Raw genomic sequence first — 17950 nt, 5'->3', positions numbered from 1 at the left:
CAATACAGTGTGTGTGTGGGGAAGCTGGAGAGTGAGGTGTTGGGTTCCGGCGCTCTGGGACACGCAGGTGAGCGCACTTACAGGCATTTTCTGGCGTGCAGGTGAAGAGACCATGGAATTTAGTCTTATGATTTTTATAAAAACCCTCCACCTAGGGCTGGCCAGAGGGTGGAGAGGGCTGCAGTGTTGTTTCCAACGGAGGTGAGGACAGATCCGGGGCCCAGAGCAGCTCCTAGGCCCTGGGGAGGCAGCAGCACAGACTGTGTTAGAGCTGAAGGCAGCGTGGGGCCCCCGGCTCCGGGCAAGGCTGGAGCAGCCACGCCCGCCCTGCCCCGGACGCGGATGGAGGTCTGGCCGGCTCCCAAGCCTAGTCCTGGAGGGACACCTTCACAAAGAGGGTGGCGGATGGGTGCTGGTCTCCATTCTTGGACAAGAGGTGGACGTGGCGGTATCCTGGCAGGTGAGTGGGCAGGAAGGAGCACACAGGGAACGTTCCAGTCACTCGGGTAGGATGCTTCAAGGGACAGCCACCCCAGCCCAAGAGATGCCAGGCCCTGCCTCCCCCCACCTTGCCATCCCTTCCCCCCAGCTTGCCATCCCCTCCCCTTGACAAACACTCACCCTGCTTGAGGCTGTTCAGGGGGATGGTACTCTGGCCAATGAAGTCGTTCTTAGAGGAGGCATCGTAATCCTCGACCACGAAGCGCACCAGGGCAAGCTCGGGCACAGCCACCTCGAACTCAAACTCCGTGTCCCACCACGGGTTGAACCCTAGGGGTACAGGCGCCACGTCAACAACACAAAGGCCAGCCGCAGTAGCCGGGCCCAGCTCAGACTCAGCACGTACCGTTATTGGTGACTACCGCGGTCTGGCGGCTGGCCACGTCCCGGCCCACGCCGTGGATCTCCACCGTGACCTTGGGGTCCACAATCGAATTCTTACTCTTGTTGACTTTTGGCAGCTGCTGCCCCGTGATGACCTAAGGAGAGGTTATGGACGTCAGGAGTGGTGACGAGGGGGAAGGGAGGCCCATGGGCTCCTGTCCCTTCTGGGTCTGGCCATACCCTGATGCTGAGCCGCTTCCGAGTCCACCAGGGCCCCTGAGTCAGGTTACGAGGGTTGAAGGTAGAGTTGGGGTCTCGCAGGAAGGCAGGCTTCAGCACGTACCCACAGGTGCCGTTGTCCTGGAAACGGCCCTGATACACATCCATCTCTGGCCCAGGTGTCTGGAAGTTCAAGGCCACTACAGGTAGGACAGAGCAGTCACAAGCTGTGGGTTGGCCTCAGGGGCCGCAGAGCCCAGGCTACTCTGGGTACACTGAGGCCTTTGAGTCACATGGCGAGGCAGAAGCAGGGTCCAGTATCACTTCAGTGCCTACTGCCCTCCTAACTGACCCACCACACCAACCTCGCATTCCATTTCTGGTGCCAGAATTCAAAGAACTACTGTGCTAACTACGGGATTTCAAACACTGTCTTGCTAGGAGGGGGATATTTCCAAACTGAAATGACCAGCTCCTAAGCCCACAAATTCCTGCATCTGGCCCTGCTTAGGTCCCCACAGTCTCCGGGTCCTTGGCCCTCTGGACTGAAACCCTTGCCCAGGCCCCCTCCCAGCCCTGGCCAGCCCATACCAATCTGGAAGCCCCCATTCCACATCTCCACGGGGCTGTAGTTGGAGGAGTCCGTTCTCCGCCCCGCAGGGTAGATCCTGGTCAGGTGATTCATGTTGTAGCGGACAAGGCTGTTTCCTGATGCGAATGCGGGACGGTCAGAAGCGGAGGCCTCCAGGTTCGCCCAAGTCCCTCCCACCCGTTCCTCCCACAGCGGGAAGTGCTAACTCCGGCCAGGGCGCTGCGAGCCAGGCCTGGCCCTGGCCATGGCAGGTGGTGGGACAGCAGACAGCAGCCTCAGGGTGCAGGGGGGGCTCACCTGACTCTTGGAGCAGTCGGAGGGCGCGGTTCTCGGAGAGGGATGCTATCTCATAGAAAGCCTGCCCGGGGCGGCCGGGGCTGGAGAAGCCCCTGAAGTGGACGCTCTTACAGTAAATGACCATATCGGAGAGCTCCTTCGCTAGCCTGAGCTTGTCCTCCTGGGGGCCACGGGAAGGCCCGGGTTAGAGTCAGAGGTCGGGGCAGGTGGGCACTGAGAGAGCCAGAAACCCAGCCGTGGAGACAGAGAGAGGGAGACAGACACAGAGAGGGGCAGAGGGTCTGAATGGCAGCCACAGAGAATTGAGACAAGGCACACATCCCACTGGGCGATGGGGGTGATGGTGGGAGAGGGCCCCAGGGCTCCCTGCCCCCCACAGCTTCCCCTCGAACCCTGGGCTTGTGCTGCACTCGGCTCCTCACGGCCTCATCCTCCATCTCGGCAGCCTCATCCTCATCGGACACGACAACGGCCTCTGGGCCACCTTCCCCACAGGGGGGCAGGAGACCCCCTAGCTTCTTCCCCTTCAGCAAGATCTTTCCCTTCAGTTGCTAAGGATGAAGGGGCAGCTGGTCAGAACCAAGCTGACCTCCCAACCGGTCCCCCTGCCCTCTTCTCTGGGCGCCCCCACCCCACTGTGCACCTCCGGGGAAGGTAGGCTGGTGGTGGCCGATTCCAGTGGCTGGTCCAGCAGCATGTGGCCCAGAGTAGTACTCAGGTGTCGCGCCATCACACGCTGCTGCTCCAGGCTGCAGTGGTTCTCCAGGGACAGGATGACAGGGTAGGGGGACACCTGGAGGTCGAAGGGCAGGTTAGGAGGGGTTGGCCATTCCTAGCCTCCCCCTCGTCACCCCCCAGGGGCGTGGCCACCTTGAAGGCATAGTCCCGGATGGCCCTGAGCACGTCGCAGAAGAGGATCTTGGAGGTGAAAGTGTAGCCGTGGTAGATGACAGGCTCCTGGTTGGGCCCGTCCCAGCAGTCGAGCTCCAGGCAGCGGCAGCCTTTGCACAGTGCCCTGCAGGGACAGTGGTGCTAGGACCCTCAGGCCGTGCCCCTGGCCCTCCAGAAGCCCCGCCCCAGACCCCCCCAAGGCTCACCGGATGTAGGCTTCCGTGCTGCTGGGCCCGGTGAGCTGGTCTTCCATCAGGTAGGTGTTGTGCGAGGAGGACACCAGGTAGTGGCTGAGCGGCTGGCCCATGTCCTGGTAGACCCGCCGGTGCGCCAGGTTGAAGGCGCTGCCATCGGCTGATAGCAGGTACATGAGGAAGCCGTCCTTGGTCATCTGCCGCTGGGCCTTGGCTGGAAGGGAGGAGGCCCAGGCCAGTCAGAGCCCTCTGGCCAGCCACCTCCTGGGGCCCTGTCTTCTCTGCTTCTTTCCCCAACACTGTGAGGCCCCTTGAGGACAGGACCTCATCTCCTCCTCTGTGCCTCCAGACAGGAGCCCCCTCCATGGCAGGGCCCTGTCTCAAAGCTAGACCCAGGATGGTCAAGAAGGAAGCCAGGCAAGTGCTTGCTTTTCCAGCCCCCTCTCTCTCTTTCCTAGGGGAGGGGTCCTCAAAACCCCCTGAAGTAGCTGCTGAGGGAGGTAGTGATGCTGGAACCCTGTCTCCCATCTGCCTGCTGTCATGGGGCAGGCAAATGCTGACCCAGGCCCTGAGGCTGGCTGTAGTGCTCCTGATCCTGCAGCTCCCTACTCTTGGACTGCAGTCTCCCCAGGGGTCTCCCAGCCTGGTGGGGCCCTGGGACTGCAGGTCGCAGGCCACAGCCAGGCCCTCACCAGTCTCGCTGGGTTCGTAGCGCTCAATGAGGGAGAGGGCCAGTGCAGGCCCCGCAGCCTCCTCCCTCTGCTGGTGCTTCAGGAACGTCACTAACTGATCCACTGACAGGGTCTCCCCCGAGCCTGCAGCCTCCTCGAAGGTGCGGTCGATCTCCTTCCTGTGGGTCAGCATCTTGTAGAAGGCTTCAATCTCCTCGTCTTCCAGGGAGTCTGTCTGGGAGCGGTCACATTCCTGCAAAGCCAGGACAGCCGGGCGGGTGGGCTCAGAGCAGGCCTTGGCCCAGGGTCAAGGACCACACTGCCAGGGCTCACTGCTCCCTCACCCTGAAGATCTTGCGAGCATAGCTGTCGTCCACCTGGACGTTGAGCTCCTTCAGGAAGTTCTGCAGTTCCTTGAAGCTCATCTTGCTGTCCCTGTTTTTGTCAGCTTTTCGCAAGCAGGAGTGGATCCAGCTGGGCAGGAAGTAAGGAAAGAACCTAGAAGCCCAAGACTCCCAGCGCCCCAGCCAGAGCCATCGTTCAAGCCCAATGTCAACTCCAGGGACCCGGCAGACTGAGGCCACCTGTAGACACAGCTCCCTGCAGGCCTGACTTACTGACATCCGAATTTCGGGGCAAGACCTGGTGGCCTTTTGAGAGGAAGTGTCACATCCTAGTACAGGGTCTTTTTCCTATTTGCTGGCTTGGAACCCTTTCACATTTTAAAAATATTTATTTTCTTTCTATAAAAGGGTTTATTTTAGACAATTTAGAAAATAACAAACAAATCCCCCATAGACCCAGAGATAACTCTGTTAACATTTCAAGGTATGTCCTCTGGTTTTCAATATATAATTGTTAGCCAACATGACTAAAGCCCTTGAGGCTTATTTTATAGGAAACAACAAATTTCAAGCCACTGATCATGTTGTCATGACAGGGCACTTAAACTCCTACTTCTCTCTTACCGCTATCCTCTCTCCCCTCAGCCTTGACCTTGAGAACTAGAAGATTAAAGTGTCAGAGACTAGGTCTCCCCTTGAAGCAAGCGACTCCCCTCAGCCTCCCAGGGCCATGTGGGTTACAGATGGGGGAAGAAGGGACATCAAGGGGCTGCATAGCTGCCTGGTCCTTGGGCCAGAGTGGAACACAAAGGACTCCAGATACCTCCCATGCTATGGATTGAATTGCGTTCCCCTAAAATTCGTGTATTGAAGCCCTAACCCACAATATGATGGTATTTGGAGATGGGGTCTTGGGGGTTTAGATGAGGTCATAAGGTGGGGCCCTCATGATGGAATTAGCGCCTTTATAAGAAGAGACACCAGAAAGCTTGCTGTCTCCCTCTCTTTCTCCCTCTCTCTCTGCCATGTGAGGACACAGTGAGAAGGCGGTCATCCAGGAACTAGGAGGAGGGGTCTCACCAGAACCCAACCACGCTGGTACCCTCATCTTGGACTTCCAACCTCCAGAACTGTAAGAAAATTAATTTCTGTTGTTTAAGCCACCCTATCTGTGCTATTTTGGTATGATGGTCTGAGCCGGTGTCTCCCATACCCAGGTTGACCTGGGGACAACCATAGCCAGTATTCCCAGGCTGGGCCTGGCCCACTGCCACCAGAAGGATACTGCTGCAGCTTCTGCTGCTGGTCCATGGAGCCTGAGTGATGGATGATCTTGCGCAGACCCTGCACCCAGTGCTGGGCGTCAGCTGGCGATGAGGCGATGAGGTCTAGTGTGTTTCGCTGGTTCTTAAAGACAATGGAGAAGCAGCGGTCTTCGGGCACATCACGGGCAAACTTCTCCAGGCCCTCTGTGCGGTGTCCCATCCGGACCTCCTGAATGTCCTCGATGGAGACTGTAAAAAGGGGATGGGAGCAGAGAGAGGCATGAGGCCAATCCCTGCCTCCAACATGGCCAAGGCCACAGTGGAAGGGGTCACGGTTTAGAGACAGAGGTGGGGCTGGAACTCAGGCATTGATCCAGAGAGAAAAGAGGGGGCAGGAGGACTGACAAGGGGGGCAAAGAGGAGGAAGGAAGACAGAGAGTGAGGTGGAAAAGGAATGTGAGACACAGCTGCAGTGGGCAGAGTGAAAACAAACAGGGAGTGACACAGAGAGGGGGACTGACTTTAGGAGGGGACAGGCACCTTGGACCCCAGACTGGCTGTTTCTGTGCTGTAGGGAGCAGGGCCCCTGGGAGAGGATTGGGGCAGGGCAGCACCCTTAGAGGAACCATTCTGGAGCTCAGGGCCTGTGACAGAGACGAGGCCACACACCTCCTGATCAGACTTGACTTTGGACCTGTTTTCCCCTCTGACAGCCATAAGAGCCTCCAGGCCTCTCTCCTGACCATTCGGGAGACTCGAGCCAACCCTTGATCAGCCCTGGCCCTGGGGCCTGGGAACAGAGGGCCAAAGACAGAGGAAAAGTGCTTGTGTCAGAGGGTAAAGGGGGCCTTGCCCTGTCTGTGTTTGTATGTGTCCAGAACTCAGGGAACCCCTGGGCAAGGAAGGTGCAGGAAGGCTCTGCCCTCCAGGATCCCAAGAGGCAGAATGGAGCATGCCCACTGGAAGGTCCAAGATATTATATCATTCTGCCCTTAGGAGCCAGGGGGTGGGCCCTGCTGTCAGAGCTCAGCCTTCCAAGCTTCAGGGGGCAGCAAGGCCCTGCCTACCCTCACTAACTCCCAATGTGTCTTCCCTGGTCTGGCTGGGAGTCCGTCCCACCAAGCTCTGTGCCTGCCCTACCCCCATCCTGAGCCATCCACATCCGTCTGTCTGAGTCCTAGACCAGCTCTGGCTAAAAGCCCGCCTGTCCCTCCTGTTGCCTAATCACACCCTGAGTGCCCCAGAGCCTCCTAGCCACCTGCAGCCCATGTGTGTGCCATGTGCCCAGGCCAGGCAGCAGGCTCTGAGAAGTAGGCTCTGAGCCCCGGGCCATCTAGAGTTCAGGGGAGATCCCTGCTTAATCCTTCCACCCACAGCCTCCTGTGCCCCGCTAGGCCCCACACCAGCTGCAGCTGACCCAGGCTGGAGTGAAAACAGGAAGCCTGAGCCGTGGAGCTCCCGGGCTGGCACCCACCCACACCAGAGAGAAAGTCCAGATGCCTTCACTGCTGATAATGCCTTGTCTGCCTCTGGGAACCAGAGGGAGGTGGGGTGGGGGGCTAGTGGTGGCAGGATCAGGGGAGACTTAGGGATCAGGAAGCAGAGAGAACTGGGTGGGGGAATTTGATCCACTCCTCCCTCACCTGGCCTCAGTTTCCCCGAGGATAGAGTACCATTGAGGACAACAGACTCACTCTCTCAGAGAAGGGAAGCGGCTGACAGGCAAGCACAGCTCAAGGCCTGTCTCAGTGGCTCTGACATCGAAGAGAATCTTTTCTGGTCACAGTCCTCACCTGACCACACCCAACGCCTGACCCTGGACCTGTTACCCCTGCAGCCATCCCTGACAGGGAGCAGCCCCCTCACTCATTCTCACCTCTGCACCTTTGCTTACACTGGGGCTCCCACCTGGATTTCTCTTCCTGCCCTTCTGCTCATGGCCATCCCACATGAGGGTCTCACCTCGCTAGGGCAGGGTTGGAAAGGCCTGAGTCTCTACCCACTGCTGCCCCACGCCCAGCCTCACCAGGTGCTAGGCACACGCTGGGAACCATTCATTTGGACTGGCTGCTGGCTCCCAGGACCCCCCAGGGCTCAGAGTGTAAGATAACCCCTGCCCCCATGGTGCCGCCACCTGCCAGTGTCTAACAGGAAACTCCTATAGGGGCAGAGGCCTGTGAAGAAGCCTGGCTGGTGCCACAGAGGCCAGGTCAGGTTGAGTGGCAGACATGTGCTGAGGGTGGTTTTCTAAGAGCGCTTGAGTCTCCGTTTCCTCTGACCCTGCCCTGGCCTGCTCAGAAACCCTCCATGGCCCACAGCCCCAAGGCCCCAGCCCAGCTCTCCCTCTCTGACCCTGCTCCTGTCCTTCCTCTCCTCTGGCCCCTTGGCCACAGGTCAGCAGGCCATATCACAGGTTTCTGCCCAGGGTCCTGAGGCCTGGCAGACCCTTCCTGGGGTACCCTCAGTGGGCTGACCCTCCCTTCCTCCTGTCTTTCTCCTACTCCTCCCTGGGGCCTGTCACCTGTGTCTGGTCTCATTCCCTACAGACCTGCCAGTGGGCTGACCCTGCCTGCCCTCAAACGGCCAACAGCAGGTGAATGGGTGAGGGATTTCCAGAGGTCTGGGCTGTGCAAAACCCAGCTGCAACTATCTCTCTGCACTGTCCAGACAGCAGCTACCAGCCACATGTGATCATTTAAACATAAATTCATTAAAATTCAATAAAGTTAAAAGTTCAATTCCTCAGTCACACTAGCCGCATTTCAAGTGCTCAGTGACCACAGGTGGCAGCTAGTGACAACTGTGTCAGACAGCACAAATATAGAACATTCCCATCAACAGAAAGTTTTCTGGGACAGCCTTGGTCTGAAATTTTCCCAATAAGAAAAGGTGCAGAGCAGACCTCTCATTTTACAGTTGTTAGGACATTCCGTGTTAAGAGCAGCACTGATCAGAGCATTCCCCTAAGGCCTTACAGGGAACACGCTCCATTTGCAGGCCTGAGCTTTGGGTTCCTGGGCCCTTTCTTAAACTTCTAAAGCCCTCAGACCCACAGCCTTGAGGGAGCTACCCAGCTGAGACCTCTTTCTTTGGGTTCTAGCCCTGCTCTGCCCCCATCTCCCTCCTATGGCCCCAATCCCAGGGAAGGGCTGCCTCCTTCAGGCCCCACCTCCCATCCTGGCCACTCATACCAGGAAGGGCCTTATCTGCCCTGACTTTGGGCTGGCTTTGCTCACCACACCTGGAGTCCTAGTCCGCCCAACTTCCCTGCTTCCCACAACTGCCTGGGTGGATACCTGTGAGCTCATATAACACTGTCCAGCTCCCTCCCTTCTGAGCCTGCTTTCCCCATCTGTGGTCATGGTTTTGTGCCCCAAACCTCCAAAAGGCTTTAGCATCTCCATCTGTAGTCCTGGGTCCATGACTGCCTTCTCCAGAGCTCAGTTTTAACTGACTCCTCTCCCAGACTCTGGCCAGTTTCAATTTCCCCATATCTGGTCCTTATTGCATGACTGGCCTATGTCCCACCAGGTTGGGACTCAGTTTCCCTTATCTGTGGTCCTGGTCCAAGATGGACCTCCACCCCCAGCCAGCATCAGTTTCCCCATCCAAGCATGGGCTGCACACTCTGCCTCCTACCCCATGGCCCCAGGTCACTCACACAGCTGGGACTCGGGGGTCCGCATGACCTTGCGGGACTCCTGCCAGATGGTCTTGCAGTCTTCCTGCAACTTGTAGAAGCGCTCTCTCCGCCATGAGTTGGACTTCACCTTCAGGAGCTGGGTGCCCTTCAGCAGTGCCTGTAGGTCCTTGTCATCCTGTAGGCCTAGGGGGCAGAGGTCATAAGACGCCACCTCCTCCAGTGTCCCTGCTGCCCGAGACCCTGTGCTAGCCACGCCCACTTTGGGACCCTCTTAGAGCCCACTCTTCGCCAATCTCAGCCTCATCTCTTCCTTCACTTCTTCCTCTAGCCATTCGCCAGCCTGCCCTGCTTCCACCATGAAGTCATCTCTGATGCCAGCTGAGGCCACGTAAAACCTTAGGATGCCTACCTACTCAAGGCTGCACTTTATACACTGTGGCTTGCCACCCACAGCTGAGTGCATAAAAGGAGGGCAGCTAATCTAAGAACTCCTGGTCCCTAGGGGACCGGACCCCTAAGGTGGGCCCCTCCTGGACACACTCAGGGGTGAGAGTGACTTGAAGGAAGCTGGGACCAAAAGATCAGGCAGATGCATCTATAGCTGTGCCTGTATATATCACCCTATATCTATACCAGTATGTACATATCTGTATATATCACCCTATGTCTGTATCTATATATCTGTATCTGTATATATCACCCTAGCCACATGTAGTCCAGCAGCCACTTCTCTATAGAGCCAGTTGGCCATCTCACCTCATGTCTGTCACCAAAACTAAAATTATGTGGCCTCAGCAATCTTTATCATCTGCTCCAGCAGAGTGATGGCATCAGGAACCATGTGGGTCCAGTCTGAGGGGCCTGAGCCTAGGCCCATAGGCTTTTCTTTTCTGAGCCCAGAGTCGCAGCCCCTCATTGCGTCTCCCACTTGGTCCTTGCCTCCCCACTCCCTAACCAGTCCCACACACCCACAATACCCACAGAACTTTCTGGACCACTTCCGTAAGCCTCAGTCACCACATCCTCTTTTCCCCTTGCCAATCTCCTGCCTCCAGTGGAGACAAAGCCCAGTGCTAACACCCGCCTCCCTATCACTTTAGGCAACTCCTTTCCCAATCTCTGCCTCTGTTCCCTCCGCTAGCACTGGGTGAAAACAGCATTGGAGGAGGCGTCTCTAAGCCTCCTCAGAGGTGACATTTTGATGTGACCTCCCTCCCCCACTTTGTCCCAAATCTCTCCACTCCAGGAGACCCCTCTGCCTTGGTGTAAGCAGTTCCCCTTCAGCCCCAGGGGAAGCTCAGTGGAGAAGGGGGACCCTGCAGGATGTCCTAAATTGTTGGTTGTGTCTGTGGAGCTCAAGACCAGAAGAAGGGGAAAGGAGCTCCCAGGCTGCCAGAGGAGGCACCTCAGCCTCTTCTGGGGATCCCACGGTCCTTTCTGAGGCTGAAATACAACTGGGAGGGACATCTCACACTTGGTCTGCACCCCACCCCCCAAGCTGGACACACATTAGGGCAAGCCCCTGCCCACAGCACAGATGGGAATGGGGGAGCGGGTCGGAAAGTAGAAGGTGAGCCCCACCCACCAGTTCTGGAAAACACCATAAAGAGATGACATATCCATCCTGTCCCGGAGCCAGGCTGTGGCCCTGTCTGCAGTCAGGCAGAGATAAGTCCCCTGGCTGCTGACATGATTTCCGAAACAGACCTCCGTCCCAAGGTGGGCGTTGATAACCACTGCCCTCTGGGTCACTGGGAAACCTGGACAGGCACCTCCACCTTTGAGCCTCAGTTGAGGCCCTTTTGTTTCTGAGGCCCCTGGGCTGCCTGCCCCACCACCCAGAAAGTATGGGTACTCCCAGCCCAGCCCCATTCACTTAGCTCTAGTACCTTCTCCTGTGGAAGGGTGGTGGTGAGAGGCCTCTGAGCTCAGGGGCCCCTGGGTTGACCTTGCAGCCTCACTAACCTGCCCAGGCCAGCTGCACATGGCAAGGTGGCTCAGGGGAGGAGTGCAGAGGGTGCTGTAGGTACTAATAGGAGACTAAGGCAGATGCCATGAAGCTAGGGTGATGCACAATGGAGACAAACTGGGCTTGGGACCCAAAGCAATACACAGCAATATAAAGTCATACAGTGATATACATGGTTACATAGTCACACACACCCACATAACATACAGTGCCTTATCATCACAATGATGATAATAGCATCCACCATAATAATCGTTAATATCTGAATAAAATAGCGCATGTATTTAATCTCCCTGACAATCCTACGAGGAAGACACTATCACTATTTCCATTTTACAGATGAGGAAATTGAGATTCAAGGAAGTTACATGGTGGAGTCAGGACTCAGAAGCCTGCCCACAGGGTCAGTGACAGGAAACATTACCATATGCAACCACCACTCAGGAAGACACTGTCACAAGTAGTAATGTCAGAAAATCCACATAACATACACAGACCATAACACAAAATAATAGAACCAGCCGCCTAGGTCACCCACTGTCACATCTGTCACCCATACTGCACACAGCATCACACTGGGCCACACACTCTTGCAGATCATCTCATTGGGTTACAGTCATACCAGTGAGGCACCAGGCCGCATATCCAGTGGTGCCTCATAAATCTCTAAATGGGGGGTTAGGCGTGGCAAGGAGCAGGGAGCCTTGGAGGGGCTGAGGTATATCAGGAGAAGGGCTAACCATTCCCCCTAGTACCCCACATGCCACCCCTGCAAATACAGCCCCCCAGTAGGTCACGCACTCACAGGAGTACTAAACGGGTCCAATCAAAGGATTAAAGGAGGACCCTGAACTCAGGAACATATAGTCTGCCTCCTGCCCCAACTGCCATCCCAGCCTCCACAGATCTCAGTGTTCCCCGAGACCCTTACCCAGCCGCTGCCCATTGAGCGCCGCCACCTTGAGGCTCTGCTCCTCCAGGTAGGGCTCTTTGGGGCGGCTCTGGCCCCAGCCCCGGCCCCCGCGGGACGGCATGCTGCTCTGCAGGGCCCCTGCCGCCCGCGAGCCTGACCCGGGACAATGCAGGAGTCTGGGCGTCTAACGAGGCGGGGAGCAGGGGCGGAGACCGGGGGTGGGGGCGGGGCTAGAGCCCGCTGTGGGGGCGGGGCCTCAGCCCTGGAGGCGGGGCGAGAGGGAAATCTGGGCTTCGTGGGGCGGGACCGATAGCCCCTGGAGGTGGGGCGAGAACGGAGTCCGAGCGGGGAGAGGAGGAGCCTGAACCCAGGAGGCGGGGCGCCCAGGGGCAGGAGCCAGGAGCGGGAGGCGGAGTGGGACAAACCCATAACCCAGGAAGCAGATCCGTGGCGAAACCCAGAGCCTAGAAAGCGGATCGAGGGCACCACCAGAGCCAAAGAGGTGGGGCGGGGGAGGGGCCGAGCCTGGCGGCGGGGCGGAGGCGGAGCTGTACCCAGGGAGCGGGCGGGGGGCGGAGCCAGGGCTCAGGGGGCGGAGTCATCGCCCAGGGGGCGGGGCCAGAGAGGGGCCCTCGCTGGAAGGGCGGTGTTCCGTAGAGGGGCGAAACCCCGGCCTTGGAGGCGGAGTCCCACCAGGGGGCGGAGCCTGAGCCTCGCTTCCAAACGCCAGCTGCGGGGCTGCGGGAGGACCCCGGGCGAGGCAGTGCTGAGGGGCAGCGCGCTGGAGGGCTGCAGCCTCCCGGGGTACGGGATGGAGGCTGTGCCAGACAACCGAGCCAGCCAAATATTTTACCAAAATGACTCAACGAATTCGTTGCGACTCAGCTGGCTGTTGCCTCACTTGTGAACCTCAGGCAGGCCTGTTTCCTTCTGATTCCCCACCTGAGTGGGGTCATCTCCAAGGTTCTGAATGCGAAAGGAATTCTTGAAAAAAAATGCTGATCTTAAAAAGAGTGCATTAACGCAGGCTTGCTTTGATAAATAAATGAGGAGGACTGCAACTCTATACGAACTGTGCTGCCAGTGTGCTCAGGAACAGTGGGACCTTTCATGTAAGTTACAACTTCTCTTTCATTCACCCAGCAATTATTTATTGAGCCCCTACCGTGCGCCAAGGTCAGGACGCCACCCACTCCAGGCCTGACTCACTCCTTTCTTACTCCCAGCCTCTGAATAGTTCTTCCACTCGCCTCACTTCAGCTCCAGTCATCAGCATTCGCAGTGAGTCACTGGCAAAGCCAGTTAGTAGCACAGACAAGCACAGCAATAATAAACTGAAGCAAAGTGACGCACCTAAAGTCACACCACAGAGAACAAATCATGAGAATGTGTGTTAGTGTAGATGGGCTGAAATATGGGCACAGACAAGTTGTTACTCATTTGGAAAGGGGCAGGGAGCAGAGTGTAAGGGGAACCTCTGTTTTAGAGAAACCATGCACGGGTTTTTAACTGGAGGACCAATGATAGAATCGCATCTCAATATAATTTGCTTCGTTTGAATTATCGTGTATTTTATTTTGTGCATTTAGAAACATGATCCCGCCCTAGTCGTTTTGGTTCAGTGGTTAGAGTGTTGGCTTGCACACTGCCAAAGTGGCCTATGGCACAAAAAATTTACTGATCAGTGTGGATCACTGTGTGTCTGTGTAGTGTGGGCCTGGAACCCCAGAAACAGTACTTTGAAACATAATTGAGGAGGGTAGGGGGCTGGCCACCCCAACTTGCTGTGATGGTTCTGGAACCATTTTCTCTTAGGGGTACTGGCTTTTTAGCCAACCTAGAGCTCCCATGCCCATTAGTGCTTTATCCTCGCATCTGTGAAATGGGTATTGCGATGCTGTGGATGAGAAAACAAGTCCACAGAGGCAAAGGGATTTTTTAATCCTTACCCGAGGAAATGTTTTTATTGACTTTAGGGAGAGAGGGAGGGAGAGATATCAATGTGAGAGAGAGACATAGATCAGCTGCCTCGGGTAGGAGCCCTGACTGCGGATCAAACCCACAACCTAGGTATGTGCCCTGACCAGGCATCGAATCCACAACCTTTTGGTGTACAGGGTGATGATCCAACCAACTGAGCCACCCAGCCAGGGCCCCTGCCTTACAAATGCCAGTTCTTACAGTGGGGCAGGAGGAATTAGGTGTAGGAAAAGTTAGTGGAGATAGATGTTTTCAGTGGGGACAAGGCCCGGGAAGGTTATGTCCTTTCAGGCAGATCTGGGAACTGTTTGAGAAGCCAGTGCAGCCCTCGCCAGAATGGAGAGAGCAGAGGAAGTGAGATAGGAGGAGGCTGGGGGCCTGGAACATCAGTCAGAGGGCTTCAAACTTGGGAAGGAGCCCTTGATTCTTAAGTCCAGTTCTGGTCACATTTTTGCTGGCTAGGGGCTGCCTTATGGTGCACCCTCATCTCCCAAAGAACTAGGCAGCAACTCAAAGGGCATGGTCACTCGGCCTCTGCCAGAATATGGCACTGGCTGGGTACCAGGCACTGTTCTAATTGCCTTATAGGTATTACCTCATTCAGTCCTCACAGCAACCCTATGAGGTAGGTAGTGTTCTTATTCCCCATTTTATAGATGAGGAAACTGAGACACAATGAAATTAAGGGATTTGCCTGAGATGAAAAAGCCAAGACATGACCTCGAGTAATTTGCCCAGAATCCACGCAAGTTACTACACGGTATACTACAAGGCCTCTGCATGCACCTGGGGGTGAGGACAGAAGGGATATTTCATATCCAGGTGGCCCCCATAGCTCGCCAGGCCAAGAGACGGGGTCTTTCTGCAGCAGACCCCCAAATGCCCTAACCAAAAAATGTGGTCCTACAGCACGTGTCTGGTGCTTTGGGAATTGACATATGAAAGGGGAGCAGACTCTCCAATGAAAGTGTAAACAACCTAAGACAGCACCGGACACAGGGGCTACCTCCTCCCACCACCCACCAGTTCTCCTTGACAGATTCTTGCTTCCCTATGTGGTTTGCAGGAGGGACAAAAGGCAGTCAGGGAAGTAATTTTTGGTGATGAGCTAGAAGTGGCAGGGCCTTCAGGAATATGGCTTGGGATGATAGTGTTCATGTCAGCCCCACAAGAAGGACTAGACAGAGTGAGGCATTTGGGAGGCAGGTCTCAAATAGGATGGGCCAGGCGGCCAAGCCCATGCCACAGGCCTGGGAGGTGCTGGCTGAGCCTCCATGAAGCTTCCTCTCCAAGGGGGAGATACGAGGGATGCCAGGGGAGAGAAACTGGACAAAGGCATAGATGCCTGAGGATGGAGCCCGTTTCAACATGAGCTGAGGCTGCAGGCGTGCGAGAGGCGACCAAAGGGCTTTTAGGTGGTCTGAGCGTGAGGCAGCCATGAGAGAGGTGGCAGTGTGCAGGGTAGACAGCACTAGCTAAGGAATGATGAGAGAGAAAGCAGAAGTCTCCTGTGTGGTCCTCTGAGCTGCCAGTCTCCCTTCCTGCCAGGCTGGCAGGAGCATTAAGGACACCTCTGGCCTGAGAGAAGAGGAAGCATTGGAAAGAGTGGGGATCCTTTGACCCAGCTGGGTGAGGTGACCTCAAGGATCCCAGGCTAGTGGTATGAGCGTAACAGCCCTAGGCACCGGGCAAGGTCTCCCTGGGCCACCGGGACCAGGTCTAGCCAACTGGGAAACATGAGACAGACTGGGACTGGCTGATAAGAACATCTCCGAGTCCCCCTGAATTCCAGGAGTCTCTAGTGGACAGCTGGAGGGCTCTGCCTTTCTCTCTCCCAACTATTTCCAGGTATGGTTTAGGATAGGTAGTGGACACTAAAGTCTCTAACCCGAAGAGCACTAGGAGACAGAAGGAGATACGGTTAAGCACTGATTGGTGTGCCAGAGGCGGAGGTTTGCCGAGCTGACAGATGATGGGGTGGGGCGTGGGGACAGGAGGGTAAGCTGCCCAAGAGTAGGGGAGTCCCAGGCTGGAGCAAAAAGACGCCAGGTCCAGGATGGGGGTCCCGTCCAACCATAAGACCTCCAGGTCCTGCCGTTGGGAGCCCGCAGCTGCTCTCCCTCCTGGAGGGGCAGCGTTAGGGCAAGAAGCTGGCTCCGACTCCGTTCGCGGGTCGGAGGAGACAGAGTTCAGCCGGGCAAGGGTGGAGACGCGGGCATTTCCAGCGGAGACTTGGCCCTGTCCCGCCAGGGGGGTGCGCAGATGGAGGGATCCGGCTGCTCCCCGCAGCCTGAGCATCGCTGACTATGATTTCTGCGCGGGGCTGTTCCAAAGCACCGCCTGACCTCGGCCAACCGCGCGCACCTCCGCGCCCCACCTCCCCCCATCCCCCATCCCCCCCACCCCCCCACCCGCCACACCCACGGGGCCTGCGGCGGTCCCCGCACGCCAGGGCTTTGTGGAGCGTCTCCCGGCCGCCTGGACGGGGCGGGGAGAACTCGGTTATTCGCGGATGCCGCTTCCTTCCCTCAGCCCTTCCGTGCGCGCCGGACCATAGAGCCCAGCCTTCCGCGACCAGGATAAGGGGGGGTCCCCGGGGCGGGGGGGATCCGGGGAAAGTCTACAGAGAAGTCTTCAGACCCGGGCCCCTTCCCTGTCCCCCACCCCGGTTTAGATCTGGGGGACTTGAATGGAAACGCCCCGGGTCGTGCCTGGCAGTCCCACCCTAAGTCCCGGGCCGAGATTTTCCCAGGGCGACCGGGGGCCGAGGGGCGGGCCCGGGGCGGGGCGGAGGGGGTGCCGGAGCGGGGGTCTTCCGCCGGGTCGGCGCGGCTCTCCGCGGGGTTGGCCCGCGCTGGCTCCGCAGCGCGCCAGCTGGGCACTCACCGTGCAGGGTCAGGAAGTCCCGGCCCGAGTCCATGCCCGACGTGCGGCGCCGCGGGGACGGGGCGGCGCGGCGGGAGCGGGGCGCTGCGGGACACACGGGCGCGGCGACGGCGTCGGCGGCCCGGGGTCCGAGGCGAGCGCGGCGGAGGCTCGGAGGGACTGCGGTGGGAGGACGGCGGAGGTGGGCCCCGGACGCCGCCCCGCCCCCCGCCCGCCCGCCGGTGCCCCCGCCCCTCCGGTCCACCAACCCGCGCCTCTCCCCGCCCCAGCCTGAGGATCCCGAGGGGGGGCAGAGGTAGGGGCTGGGAAGCCGCCTAATCCTGGCCCCTGGGGGGGACGCGCCGCGGCCAGAAATAGCCACATCCCTCCCGCTTCCTCCACCGCCGCCACCCACTGCGGCGGGCCCTGTCATTACCACGGGCGGCCCGACCCCACGCCCTGCTTGTGGGCGCCTCGCTGGGGTTGGGGTGATGCTCCAAAGAATCTGGCGTCACCCCGGGGAAGGCGCCGCGTAACGTCCGACGCCCAGCCAGATTGCTTCCAGAGGCAGCCTCCGCGTCCGAGCGTCTAGCCGCTGCTCCCCCGAGGTCTGCTTTCCCTTCTGTAAAATGGGTGCATGGGTTCCGAGCTTCTCAAAGAGGAATTCCGGGACCTTGTCCGGAGGAGGGTCCCCTCCCCTCTAGCTGGGAAGTTTCTAAGCCCAGGAATGTCTTTGGTGGGGGTTGGGGGAGAGGCGGGAAGCGCACAGGAAGGGAGTGCAGGGAGCCGAACTTTGAGACACGCCCCCCCCCCCCCCCCCAATCCAGGCAGTCTGTGCAGCGGAGTGGCTGACAGGTGTAGAGTCCGGTCCAGTGATATTCTCAGATTCCATTCTTTGGGTGGTCTCCCAAGAGGCTGCCTGAGCAAAGGGTCCCTATATGGACCCCTGACTCCCACCCTTAACTCTCGAACCCAGACACCCTCTTTACAGGGTACTCAGAGATCCCCAGGGAAAGTCTGGGGATCCTGCTGCCCACCACCCTTTGGGAGAGCCCCTTGGGAGAGCTGTGCACTTGGGAGAGACCCCAGGGGCCTCCCCGGATGAGGGGTGTGGGGCCCACGAATGGGCCTCCTGGGCAGACAAAGCCAATGTGGGAGTCGGGCAGAAGCCAGCTGGACCCCTTCTGGAAGAGCCCTGCTTCGCAGCACAACCAGCCTAGGTGGCCTTGTCTCTTGGTTCAGAGCATTGAGAATGGGTCAGAGCCCCCTCCCTCTGCATACC

The 17950-nt window shown here is 57.9% G+C and overlaps 1 protein-coding gene across 2 annotated transcripts; it reads right to left on the bottom strand.

Moving 5' to 3' along the window:
* Positions 1-118: 118 nt before the first annotated feature.
* Positions 119-16762, bottom strand: PLCD1 (phospholipase C delta 1). Of its 2 annotated transcripts, none has more exons than XM_087824861.1 (15): positions 16690-16762; positions 8960-9124; positions 5319-5547; positions 4034-4163; positions 3711-3942; positions 3031-3232; positions 2804-2948; positions 2577-2726; positions 2326-2484; positions 1934-2093; positions 1636-1752; positions 1066-1244; positions 848-980; positions 622-771; positions 119-453 (listed from the first exon to the last, which is right to left on the bottom strand). In XM_087824861.1, the coding sequence occupies exons 1-15, from the start codon at positions 16721-16723 to the stop codon at positions 368-370; spliced, it is 2271 nt and encodes a 756-aa protein (XP_087680987.1). In that variant the 5' UTR covers positions 16724-16762; the 3' UTR covers positions 119-367. The 2 variants fall into 2 exon arrangements, with proteins under 2 accessions (XP_087680987.1, XP_016051692.2); XM_016196206.2 differs by lacking the exon at positions 16690-16762 and adding an exon at positions 11842-11944.
* Positions 16763-17950: the final 1188 nt, after the last annotated feature.

This window comes from Miniopterus natalensis, chromosome 15, assembly GCF_054644295.1.
Source record: "Miniopterus natalensis isolate mMinNat1 chromosome 15, mMinNat1.hap1, whole genome shotgun sequence".
Taxonomy (NCBI): Eukaryota; Metazoa; Chordata; class Mammalia; order Chiroptera; family Miniopteridae; genus Miniopterus; species Miniopterus natalensis.
Note: the sequence above shows the minus strand (reverse complement) of the source record. Positions and strands in the feature narration are given on the sequence as shown.